Here is a 12,500-nt window from a genome sequence, read left to right on the forward strand (position 1 = left end):
ACGCACAACAACAAACAACAACATCAACACGTTTCCCTGAAGCTGAACGCACAACAAACAACAACATCAACACGTTTCCCTGAAGCTGAACGCACAACAAACAACAACATCAACACATTTCCCTGAAGCTGAACGCACAACAACAAACAACAACATCAACACGTTTCCCTGAAGCTGAACGCACAACAAACAACAACATCAACACGTTTCCCTGAAGCTGAACGCACAACAAACAACAACATCAACACGTTTCCCTGAAGCTGAACGCACAACAACAACAACATCAACACGTTTCCCTGAAACTGAACGCACAACAAACAACAACATCAACACGTTTCCCTGAAGCTGAACGCACAACAAACAACAACATCAACACGTTTCCCTGAAGCTGAACGCACAACAACAAACAACAACATCAACACGTTTCCCTGACGCTGAACACACAACAAACAACAACATCAACACGTTTCCCTGACGCTGAACACACAACAAACAACAACATCAACACGTTTCCCTGACGCTGAACGCACAACAAACAACAACATCAACACGTTTCCCTGAAGCTGAACGCACAACAAACAACAACATCAACACGTTTCCCTGAAGCTGAACGCACAACAACAAACAACAACATCAACACGTTTCCCTGAAGCTGAACGCACAACAAACAACAACATCAACACGTTTCCCTGAAGCTGAACGCACAACAACAAACAACAACATCAACACGTTTCCCTGAAGCTGAACGCACAACAACAAACAACAACATCAACACGTTTTCCTGACGCTGAACACACAACAAACAACAACATCAACACGTTTCCCTGAAGCTGAACGCACAACAAACAACAACATCAACACGTTTCCCTGACGCTGAACGCACAACAACAAACAACAACATCAAAACGTTTCCCTGAAGCTGAACGCACAACAAACAACAACATCAACACATTTCCCTGAAGCTGAACGCACAACAACAAACAACAACATCAACACGTTTCCCTGACGCTGAACGCACAACAACAAACAACAACATCAACACGTTTCCCTGACGCTGAACGCACAACAACAAACAACAACATCAACACGTTTCCCTGAAGCTGAACGCACAACAACAAACAACATCAACACATTTCCCTGAAGCTGAACGCACAACAAACAACATCAACACGTTTCCCTGAAGCTGAACGCACAACAACAAACAACAACATCAACACGTTTCCCTGAAGCTGAACGCACAACAAACAACAACATCAACACATTTCCCTGAAGCTGAACGCACAACAACAACAACATCAACACGTTTCCCTGAAGCTGAACGCACAACAAACAACAACATCAACACATTTCCCTGAAGCTGAACGCACAACAACAACAACATCAACACGTTTCCCTGAAGCTGAACGCACAACAACAACATTTGTTCACTAGTTCTGTGTCATTTGGATTACTGCTCTGTGGTATGGTCATCAGCATCTAAAGGTCTTCTTGAGAAGTTACAAGTAGCACAAAACAAGGCAGCTAGCTTGTCCTTGCGGTGCTTCCCCAGGTCCAGCGTAGCTGACATCCATACACGTTTCACATGGCTTACTGTTGAGCAATGGCTATTGGCCAACCTACTTTTACATTGTCACAGAGTTACATGTATTTATACCCAAACTCCTCAATTTCCTTTCAACAATATAACTTATAGTTCAAGTATTCACACACACTCCACCAGAGGGGCGAGTGGGGGTCATGGTCAAATGGCTGGCTGCTCCAATATAATCTAACTCTGAATTAACTAATAATTTTGTATGTAACATACCAAATAAAAGCAAACGGCAATGTCTAAGAATGCAATGCCATGTAACTGGCTCGTTAATTCTCGCATTCCAGGGAATTGCGTTAACGTCTGCGGGTCTTATAGACGTGAAAGGCGCGTGCTGTGCTCGGAGGAGAGGAAACCATCTGAAGCTTTCTTTGTTGGAGTCCAGGTATGTTTTACAAGAAAGTGCTCGTCATTGTCGACGATAACATTATCTGACCTGGCTAACAGTGGATACTCTGCTTGCTTGCTGTGTACCAAGCTCAAAGTAGTAGGCTACGTTCTTTGTTTTACCCCCTGCACTGTCCGCGACAAAAACAACTCTCTTCTTCATGACGTTGATTTGTATTTCGCGCCGTGACTGCCGGAAGTGTTAACACGACCCGGAAGAATTTGGCCCACCCCCGCGCCCTGAACATAAGGTGAATAGCATCTTGGAATTGACTACCAAGCGGTGTTTGTTCCATCAACTGGAGGGTTTGTTTTAAACTAAAGCTCAGAACCCATCTACACTCATACACGCTATCTCACACACATTGATCTTGGTCACATCACTTTGTTCTCAATGTGTGTTTTCTAAAGTACAGAGAGTTGTACTGAAGACAAAGGGGGACCGAGCTTTTGAGGCGCTGGCCCCAAAGCTCTGGAATGAGCTCCCCCAGGACTTAAAAACCTCTGCGTCTGTGGAGATCTTCCAGAGGCAGCTGAAGACCCACTTTTTCAGACAGGCGTTTGGACTTTTGTAGATTGAATTGTTGATTTTTGAACTCAGAACTTTTTATTCTGCTTGTTGTGAATTATCATTATGTCCTTTTTCTGTATTTTATATTTTGCTTTTAACACATTGAATGCCAGCCATGTTTTCATTCCTGTAGGTAAGTTGTGCCAGGGGTGTTTTTGACGATTCTGGCTCATTTTAGAACAGCCGAGGATTCTTTTCTGTTAAGAATTCATGAACACCAATCATCTAAAAATAACTAATAGAATGTGTGCTTTCTCTGTCTAAAAGAGTTAGTTTGCAGAGTTAGTAGTTATGTAGATATTAGCCGTTGAGTACAGCATGGTTTCAGCGTCTGGAAATTTATTCAGAGATAAATGGCTTTTTGTGAAACAGTCACTTTAACCATTCATTTTTGGCATCAGTAAGACCGTCAGACATTCTAAACAATAGTTTTGAACAGTAATTTCCTCCATAACAACAGGAAACACCCCTCTCATTCAAACTCCTCCCTCCGTGTGTCTTCTCCTCCTTCCTCCTGGCTCTAACAGCGGGCGTGTCAGAAGCGCGTTGCTGCTGCTGCCTGCCTGCCTGTCTGCGTGCGGCCGCTCTCGGGCAAGACGAGTCTGAAATGGATTACTGTCAAATCGCCTCGCCATTTCCTTGAATGGCTTGCTCCCGCGGTGTGTGTGTGTGTGTGTGTGTGTGTGTGTGTGTGTGTGTGTGTGTGTGTGTGTGTTCGCGCGTTGCTCCGCGGCTCCGGGGCGGAGGGGATCTCTGTCCGTTCTGTGTGTGTGTCTCCGGGCTTCTGACTGTAAAATCGCCAAGCCATTTCCGCGGGAGGAGGCTGCTTTTGGTCCACGGGTCCGTGGCTGTGGCTTCACTCTGTCTCTGTCGCCACTTAGTGGTCGGTAAAATAGATTACACACATTGTCTTGCTCCAATAGTTATCTCGAAGATGTAAAAGGGGTTGATTGATGTCCCACCGTCAAAAAAAAAAAATGTTTATGTAAGACGAGTTAGCTCGTCCTTGGCACTCAAGCGCTGGATTATGTAAGACGAGTTAGGTCGTCTATGGCACTTAATGAGTTAAACGGCTGTGAAGCACTCTGTGCATCCGTGCTGAGAAGGGTGCTATACAAATAAAGTTTTACTTACTTAGCCTATTTACTGACTGATCCTGTAACATTAGAGCTACAGGTCAGCTAGAGCAGGGGTTCGGAACCTTTTTTGTGCCAAGGACCGGTAGATACATGAAAAAAAAAGTTGCGGACCGGTTGTCAATTTTAACTCATTGAGTGCCATTGACGTCTAAAGACGTCAATTGCGTTTTTTGACGGTGGGACGTGGATCAAAGCCTGATGCATCTCCTGTAAAAGTATGGGGGATTTTGAAGGTGTATAAGCTATTTTATGGACCCATTAGGTGGCGACAGTGCTCTCCGGATTAGAGAAAGATGAGAAAAAAAGAGTAGAAGAAGCCGTGGGGAAACGGAAACCGATGCATGCTGTAACGTTAGCTGTAAACAGCAGCCAATCTGCTCCCACAATTGAGCCTTTCTGTCTCTGTTGCGATAGTTTCTCCATATGATTAGTTGCCAGAAAAGGAGCACCCGACACCAGCGTCTTTCTGAAAAGTTAAATTATTCTCAGCTGGAAGCGCTGGGAGCCGGCGCACAAAAACGGCGGAGCGCTGTGAAAATAGACGCTGGGAGCAGCGCACTTTGAAACGTGCAGCAGAAAATTCGTGCAGCAGAGAGCCACCAGAGACACTCCCACGGAGGAGGAGTTTGCAGTTGAGGGGGGTGGGGCACGCAGGGCACCATACAACACCGACCCAGACAGCAGGCTCGATGGACAGATTGGCAAACACAAGCTAGAATACCTGATGCCCACCAGCAGTAAATCAAGACCAGCAAGAAGGTGTAGGGTCTGCGCATGCAGGGGCCAGCGCTGCTGGTTGCAGCTAAAAAATATTATTTTGCCATCAAAATTCCTTTGTTTTTGCTGTTTTATTGAAGGAAATTACTCTTCAGATATTTGAGGTGTCACTACATCAGAACATATTAGCTTCAGAGTCAGTGATGTGCTTGAAATGCTTCATTTCACAAAAGGCTCATTATCTCAGGTTCTAGTTTGAAACATCTGTTTTTGGTGAAACCAACCTATCTTCTACTGCTCATAACTAAAGAACGGAAAATGATATAAATAAACTTTTTTTTGCTGATGATACAAGAGTCTCATCGTTCTTTGGGCGTGTTCGGTGTTTACATAGTAATATCACACAATATTCTGTGGGTCTTGAGAAATCACTGAAAACGCTCTGAAAGGGCTGGCACTGGGAGTGTCTGTTTTCCAGAAATGGCTGGCAGCCAATGAGTTAATGGTTTTAGTTACACTAGTGCAGTGCCCTAACAGCCTTTTGTGTTGTACTGTATGTAGCCTATACAGTATTTATGTTTTTGTTTTAACTACAAACATAAATAAACGTAAACTTGAAACTATGTTTCAACTACCACACAGCCTATAATATTATAGCCTATGTTTATAAAAACCATTTTTGGACCGGCTCGCGGCCCGGTGCCAAATGCGTTGTAGCCCGGTACCGGTCTGCGGCCCGGTGGTTGGGGACCACTGAGCTAGAGGACTAGCTGACCATGCTATTGTCTGTCTTGATTTGTATTACTTTTTATTCCGTTTTCTGTGATTTTCTTTTGTGCTTATTGCATTTGAGTATTGCTTGTCATTTTACTATTCTCATTTTACTATTGTCATACTATTGCTTGCATTTTACTATCGTTTGTCATGTAATGTGTAATTGCTTGGACCCCAGGAAGACTAGCGGTCATCTTGGCGTCAGCTAATGGCGATCCTTTTAATAAACAAATAAACAGACAGACAAACAGACACAGACAAACAGACAGACAGACATACAAACAAACAGACAGACAGACAGACAGACAGATAGACACAAACAGACAGACAGACAGACAGACAGACAGACAAACAGACAGACAGACAGACAGACAGACAGACAGACAAACAGACAGACAGACAGACAGACAGACAGACAGACAGACAGACAGACAGACAAACAGACAGACAGACAGACAGACAGACAGACAGACAGACAAACAGACAGACAGACAGACAGACAGACAGACAGACAGACAGACAGACAAACAGACAGACAGACAGACAGACAGACAGATAAACAGGGGCGAAAACAAAACGGAACAAAAACCACATTATCCTGAGTCACTGTGACAACCTGTGTTTGGTGGTTCATCATAATCCAGGTTCAAGCAGAAAAGTAGGACATAGACAGACAGGCGAACGCACGCACGCGCACACTCACACACACACACGCACGCACGCACGCACGCACAGACACACACACACACACAGACACACACACATGCACGCACGCACGCACGCACACACACACACACACACAGACACACACACACACAGACACACATGTGCGCACACGCACGCACGCACACGCACACACACACACACACACACACACACACACACACACACACACACACAAGCACTTCTTAACATGCAGTGGAATCAGTATTATAACCAGCTGCTAGCCGGTTGGCCTGCATGTTAAACAACAATTAGCCGGCCTACGCGCACTCCCGCGAGTCCATATCATATTCATCTCGGTCGCCGGTATAGCATCCGCATAATAGGAAAAGCGGCTGCTGTTAAACACTGGCAGCTCATAATCCCGATCATGTCTGAGTGGGCGGGTGGTGGCACTTCACGTTCACTAGTTTATTAATTAATGAATCGTTCGGGGAATCGATTATATCAACGAATTAAACGAGCAAACTCACGGTTTCCTCAAGTGCTGCAAACAGCTTTGAATTGTTTGGTAGAGCTAGGGATCCCAACGCGCTTCAGCTATGCAGGCAGGCAGGTCCGGTGCATCACACCGAGGAGAGGAGAGAGCTTACTGCTGCGCTGCTGATCCATGTCAGAAAAAGTGAGACATAGGCCTAGCCTAACTTTTGTGGGGAGAAATACATTGAAAACTAGTCAGATATGACTTGAATGCCACTTGTAAAATAAATCACCCACAGTGATTGACGACGGTCCGACCACTATCTTGACTGGGCGGCTTTATGTAACAAAGGCGGAAGCGCTCATTTGGAATGGACCCTCGAGTTAAAACGGCATGTTTTTGAATGGAGTTTGGTTACAGATTCGCTAAAGCTGTTTCAATTGAGCACAGCGCCGACGACGACTCACACGACAACTATTTGCCTTGTAGGGAATAACGTGCATGCTCCCGCACCCCCTCCCCCCGCCCACTGGCAGAGAGAATACTGACCATTTCCAGCTGTTTCTAAACAAAGACCCCTCATGTTTAAAAAGGTAAAACCGGAAAATATCCTGCTAGCCGCTAGCCAGACATGATCCAGACTTCATGTTTAAAAGCCACTATAGACACACACACACACACACAGACACACATGCGCGCACACGCACGCACGCACGCACGCACGCACACACACACACACACACAGACACACACACACAGAAACACATGCGCGCACACGCATGCACGCACGCACACACACACACACACACACACACACACACACACACACACACACACACAGACACACATGCGCGCACACGCATGCACGCACACACACACACACACGCACACACACTGACTTGCAGCCGAGGAAGAGGCAGTGCAGCCACACCCAGGTGAGCACCAGCATGACGATGGCGATGGGGAAGCTGAAGATGAACCAGGTGCCGAAGTTGATCACCTTCGCATCCGGATAACGACTGGAGAAAGAGAGAGAGAAGGAGAGAGAGACATAGAGAGAGAAGGGGGGGAGAGAGAAAGAAAGAACGAGGCCCAGAAATAGAAATGTTTTGTTCGCTGAACAATATTAGCTAAAACTCAAGCATGTTAACAATCAACTAGAGGGCACTGTAGTGCATACCTCCATCAACCTTTCTACAGAGTTTTGTAATGTTAGGTGAATCCGTTTGGAAGTTAGGTGCCTTTTTGTGATTAGCCACACCCATTACATCAAAACAATTATTTCATAAATCTATAATAGGGTGGACACGAACACAATCAACACCCACCATCCTATCACATCATAGACATTGTGACATCATCAGTGATGTCAGACATTGTGACATCATCAGTGTATGACGTTTGCTGTTTACAGAGGTCCTGAGTGATTTTCAGAGGCGAGCGCTGTACCAGGTGGGCGCTGTACTGTGAATACCTGCTGAGGCTGCTTGCAGCTTTAATTCTTATTCTTATACTGACTGTAAATGGCTCTAGCTCAATGTCTGATTGTTGAAAAGTTTTCAAATTTGGCACACACATAGCAGTCAGGAAACCAGCCAAGGGTTAGTTAGCTCTAGCCAGGCCAACCATTGTTATGTAACAGTTGATACAAACGTTACACTGTATTTTGTGCATCATACAAGCACCACAGCAACAGATAGAAATTAGACAGTGCTGTGTGTAAGACAGTAGTGCTAATAAACAGTGTATTAGCTTTCACTATGTTGAAGCACGGAGCTCCTAGGGCTGGGCGATATGACCAAAATCTCATATCCCGATATAGGTCATTTCATATCCCGATACCGATATATATCACGATATACAGTAGCATATTTTCTGTAAATTCAATTTATAGTTTATATAAAATGACCACATGACCATTTATTTATGTACTATAGCAGTTAAAGCAGTTAAAATGTTGTCAAACCTCACAAAGGATACATGCATTCAGAATACAGATAAGCATGGCTATTCTTTACAACACAAATAATAATAATTAGTTGCAGGGCAGTAGAATGAAACACAAACTGAACCACGCCACCAGTTCCATTTTCAAAGATTACATTAGAGCAAAACAGGGAGAATAAAAGTTATTTAGCCTATAGTTCAGTCCAGTTCTCTCAGTTCGTTTATAAAGGAACAAAAATGCTCCACTTCGGGATTTCCATGTTACCAGTTCAGTTCACTCAACAAAAGTACTCCACTCCGGGATTTCACGGTTATCCAACCAACACAACTCACCCAGGGAAAGCTAAAAGCTAAAGCTAACGATAGACGTTTTGTTGTCGGCCCTCAACGGATTTCCTTGGGATGATGAGAGGATGGGAGGAGATGTTTTGCCAGGTTTAACGTTAGGAGGACACACGCAAATATGGATCAAACGCGGACTTAACACAGCGCAAATGCCCGGGTAGGCTAGGCGGACGGAGTGGAGGTAACATCTCCCTGCTCTTTAGCCTACTCACTGGCTAATTTGTGCCACTTATAAAGGGACGCAAGGGGCTTGTTGACACAGAGTCTGGTGCGTGTGTGGACTGTGGACGTGAGTAAAAAAGAAAACAGAATGAAGAAAGCACAGCGTCATCCAAATGACGGACAATATTGCCGTAAAGAGTGTGATTTGCAAGACGATATAAACGATAGAGCATCATATGAGACGAAATACATTTTCTTTCGTCCAGACGAAATATATCGTCATATCGCCAACGGAGCTGCCATCTTGGATTTTGAGGTCGGGGTTGGGGCTCCTCCAAGATCGAGGTAGGAAATCCCAGTTCAGGTGACGTCACATTCCCGACCTTTGACCTGGGAAATTCCTAGTTCCCAATACAAATGGAATGAATGTGGACAAACAATGACAGTAACATGAGTGAGTGTAATAACTGGAAGAGAGCAGTGGTGGTCAGTCTGTGGAGTGTTGCGTCATTCACATCTATAGAGAGGCAAAGTGACCACCTACTTTCTGCTTCAGCACTGTACCAGAGATTTTCATCCGCCATTTATTTTCCCATAGACATTTCGTAAAATGCTTATAAAAATAGTTTTACTTCGTCAAACCAAACGGTTGAGATATATTTAGAAACAAGAGAGACCACATAACATTTCACTCGGACCAAAACGTAAAAAGAAATTGCAGATTTAAAGAAAATATTTTTTCTGTGTAGTTTTTTAAAGTTTTGGTCCGAGCTGGTACAGTGCTGAAGCAGGAAGTAGGCGGTCACTTTGCCTCTCTATACAAGCCCGGTCGGTCATAACGTGAGATTGATCTCACTCGCTTGACTGAGCTCTGACAGTACAGCGCTGTATGGAAGTGGGGGAAAGGTGACGTGCTGCAAAATCCCCTTTACCCCTCCTTCAAAACCCCTCAAACATCACTCTCAATAAGTGAGAGTGAGTGCACAGCCGATACAAACCATCAAATAAAGACGACAAACCTGTGCAAGAAATACTGAGGGGCTAATTAATATGTTTCACCCTAGAAAACCCTAGAAAAAACCCTAGAAAAAACCCTGGCTAGCCGACAACAAGTTGTCTCTTCACGTAGGAAAGACAGAGTCCATTTTGTTCGGGACCAAAATTAAATTAGGGAGATCCCCTGGCTTTGCAGTAAAAGTAGGAGACACACAGATCTCTGCTAAACTCTCAGTTAATTATTTAGGTTGTGTTCTGGACAACACTCTATCAGGAGAGAGTATGGCGTTGAAAGTCCTCGCCAAGATCAACAGCAGGATCAGATTCATGGCCAGACTAGCTAAATACCTCAATCAAGAAACCATGCAAACACTTGCAGGCGCTATAATACAGTGTCTGTACGATTATGCATGCACCTCCTGGTTCAACAGTGTCCCAGAATCCCTGAAGAAGAAACTGCAGACGTCACAAAATAAGCTAGTCAGAGTCATATTAAAGCTACCCCCCGCACCCACCTGGAGCCCTCTCACTTCAAGAGTCTCAAATGGCTCAAGGTGGAAGACAGGGTGAAGCAGTTACAGTTGTGCCAGGTACACAGGACAGTGTATGGAGAAGTCCCAAGTTATTTTAGCGATTATTTTAAAAGGGTTAAAGACACACACACATACTCCACTAGAGGGAGCCCCACTGACATTGTACCAGCAAAGTACAACTTGCACGTATACAGGGACTCTTTTGTCTACTCTGCTGCAGTACTCTGGAACAGCTTACCAACAGAGATAAAAGTAGTGAGTAACTTAAGCAGATTTAAGACAAATGTGAAAAAATGGCTCAGTGGGGGACATTAGTTATAGGCTGGGGTCTGTTTTAAGGTAGTTGTATTGATTAATGTATGTTATATGTGCTTCTGTGCTTCCCTCCTCCCCTTTCCCCTTTACCAACAAGGACCATAATGGAAATAAGCGTAAGCTTTTTTATGTAATCCTTGACTGTTTTTTTTTATTACACCTTACTGTTGTAAAGTTTTTTATGAAAATGTGTCAAATAAATCAAATCAAATCAAATCAAAGAAAAAGAAAAACGATGCTACAAAAGCAGTGCTGTCACCACAAGGTAAACAACTAATATAAGTAAAAAGCATTGCAGAAAATTTGTACGAGCCCAACTCTTTTTGAGATTGAGGAAATTTTATTCTGAGTATGTATATTTCATTGTATTTTTATTTGCGGCCAGGTTTGACTGCTGTTCTCTGCAACGTCATCTCAGGACTAGCTGTCTGAGTAGAGTTGACCTCTGAGACACACATCAGGACTAGCAGTCTGAGTAGAGCTGACCTCTGAGACACACATCAGGACTAGCTGTCTGAGTAGAGTTGACCTCTGAGACACACATCAGGACTAGCTCTCTGAGTAGAGTTGACCTCTGAGACACACATCAGGACTAGCTGTCTGAGTAGAGCTGACCTCTGAGACACACATCAGGACTAGCTGTCTGAGTAGAGTTGACCTCTGAGACACACATCAGGACTAGCTGTCTGAGTAGAGCTGACCTCTGAGACACACATCAGGACTAGCTGTCTGAGTAGAGTTGACCTCTGAGACACACATCAGGACTAGCTGTCTGAGTAGAGTTGACCTCTGAGACACACATCAGGACTAGCTGTCTGAGTAGAGCTGACCTCTGAGACACATCTCAGGACCAGCTGTCTGAGTAGAGCTGACCTCTGAGACACACCTCAGGACTAGCTGTCTGAGTAGAGCTGACCTCTGAGACACACATCAGGACTAGCTGTCTGAGTAGAGCTGACCTCTGAGACACACATCAGGACTAGCTGTCTGAGTAGAGCTGACCTCTGAGACACACATCAGGACTAGCTGTCTGAGTAGAGTTGACCTCTGAGACACACATCAGGACTAGCTGTCTGAGTAGAGCTGACCTCTGAGACACACATCAGGACTAGCTGTCTGAGTAGAGTTGACCTCTGAGACACACATCAGGACTAGCTGTCTGAGTAGAGCTGACCTCTGAGACACACATCAGGACTAGCTGTCTGAGTAGAGCTGACCTCTGAGACACACATCAGGACCAGCTGTCTGAGTAGAGCTGACCTCTGAGACACACATCAGGACTAGCTGTCTGAGTAGAGCTGACCTCTGAGACACACATCAGGACTAGCTGTCTGAGTAGAGCTGACCTCTGAGACACACATCAGGACTAGCTGTCTGAGTAGAGCTGACCTCTGAGACACACATCAGGACTAGCTGTCTGAGTAGAGCTGACCTCTGAGACACACATCAGGACTAGCTGTCTGAGTAGAGCTGACCTCTGAGACACACATCAGGACTAGCTGTCTGAGTAGAGTTGACCTCTGAGACACACATATCAGGACTAGCTGTCTGAGTAGAGCTGACCTCTGAGACACACATCTCAGGACTAGCTGTCTGAGTAGGGCTGACCTCTGAGACACACACAAGCAACACACGCACGCACAATCAACCTTTGTCCAACAAGCTTGAGTGAGCTTAGCAGCTGTGGAGGAAATCAGCTTTGTGAGCTTTGTTTGATCTCAGAGCCTCTGTGGCCCCAGACACTGAACTCATGTCCCGTGAGCGTTTCCGAGCACACTAACCCCAAACCGACCCCGGGTCCGCTTCGTTTGATGAGTGTGAACATTGTGTTCCGTGCCCGGGCACGGACAGCAAACCGTTCCCGGGTCCACTTGAAAAG

At 45.0% G+C, this 12,500-nt stretch overlaps 1 protein-coding gene across 1 annotated transcript in view; it reads right to left on the reverse strand.

Moving 5' to 3' along the window:
• The window catches only part of slc13a4 (solute carrier family 13 member 4), a gene marked incomplete at both ends in the record, with an annotated part of 56,156 nt that overhangs the window by 13,909 nt on the left and 29,747 nt on the right, over window positions 1-12,500 (reverse strand). The window contains one exon of the mRNA XM_083657128.1: window positions 7,223-7,342. Within this exon, the coding sequence (XP_083513254.1) occupies window positions 7,223-7,342 (120 nt within the window). The remainder of the gene's footprint in view (window positions 1-7,222; window positions 7,343-12,500) is intronic.

This window comes from Poromitra crassiceps (genome assembly GCF_964638095.1).
Source record: "Poromitra crassiceps genome assembly, chromosome: 2".
NCBI classification, from domain to species: Eukaryota; Metazoa; Chordata; class Actinopteri; order Beryciformes; family Melamphaidae; genus Poromitra; species Poromitra crassiceps.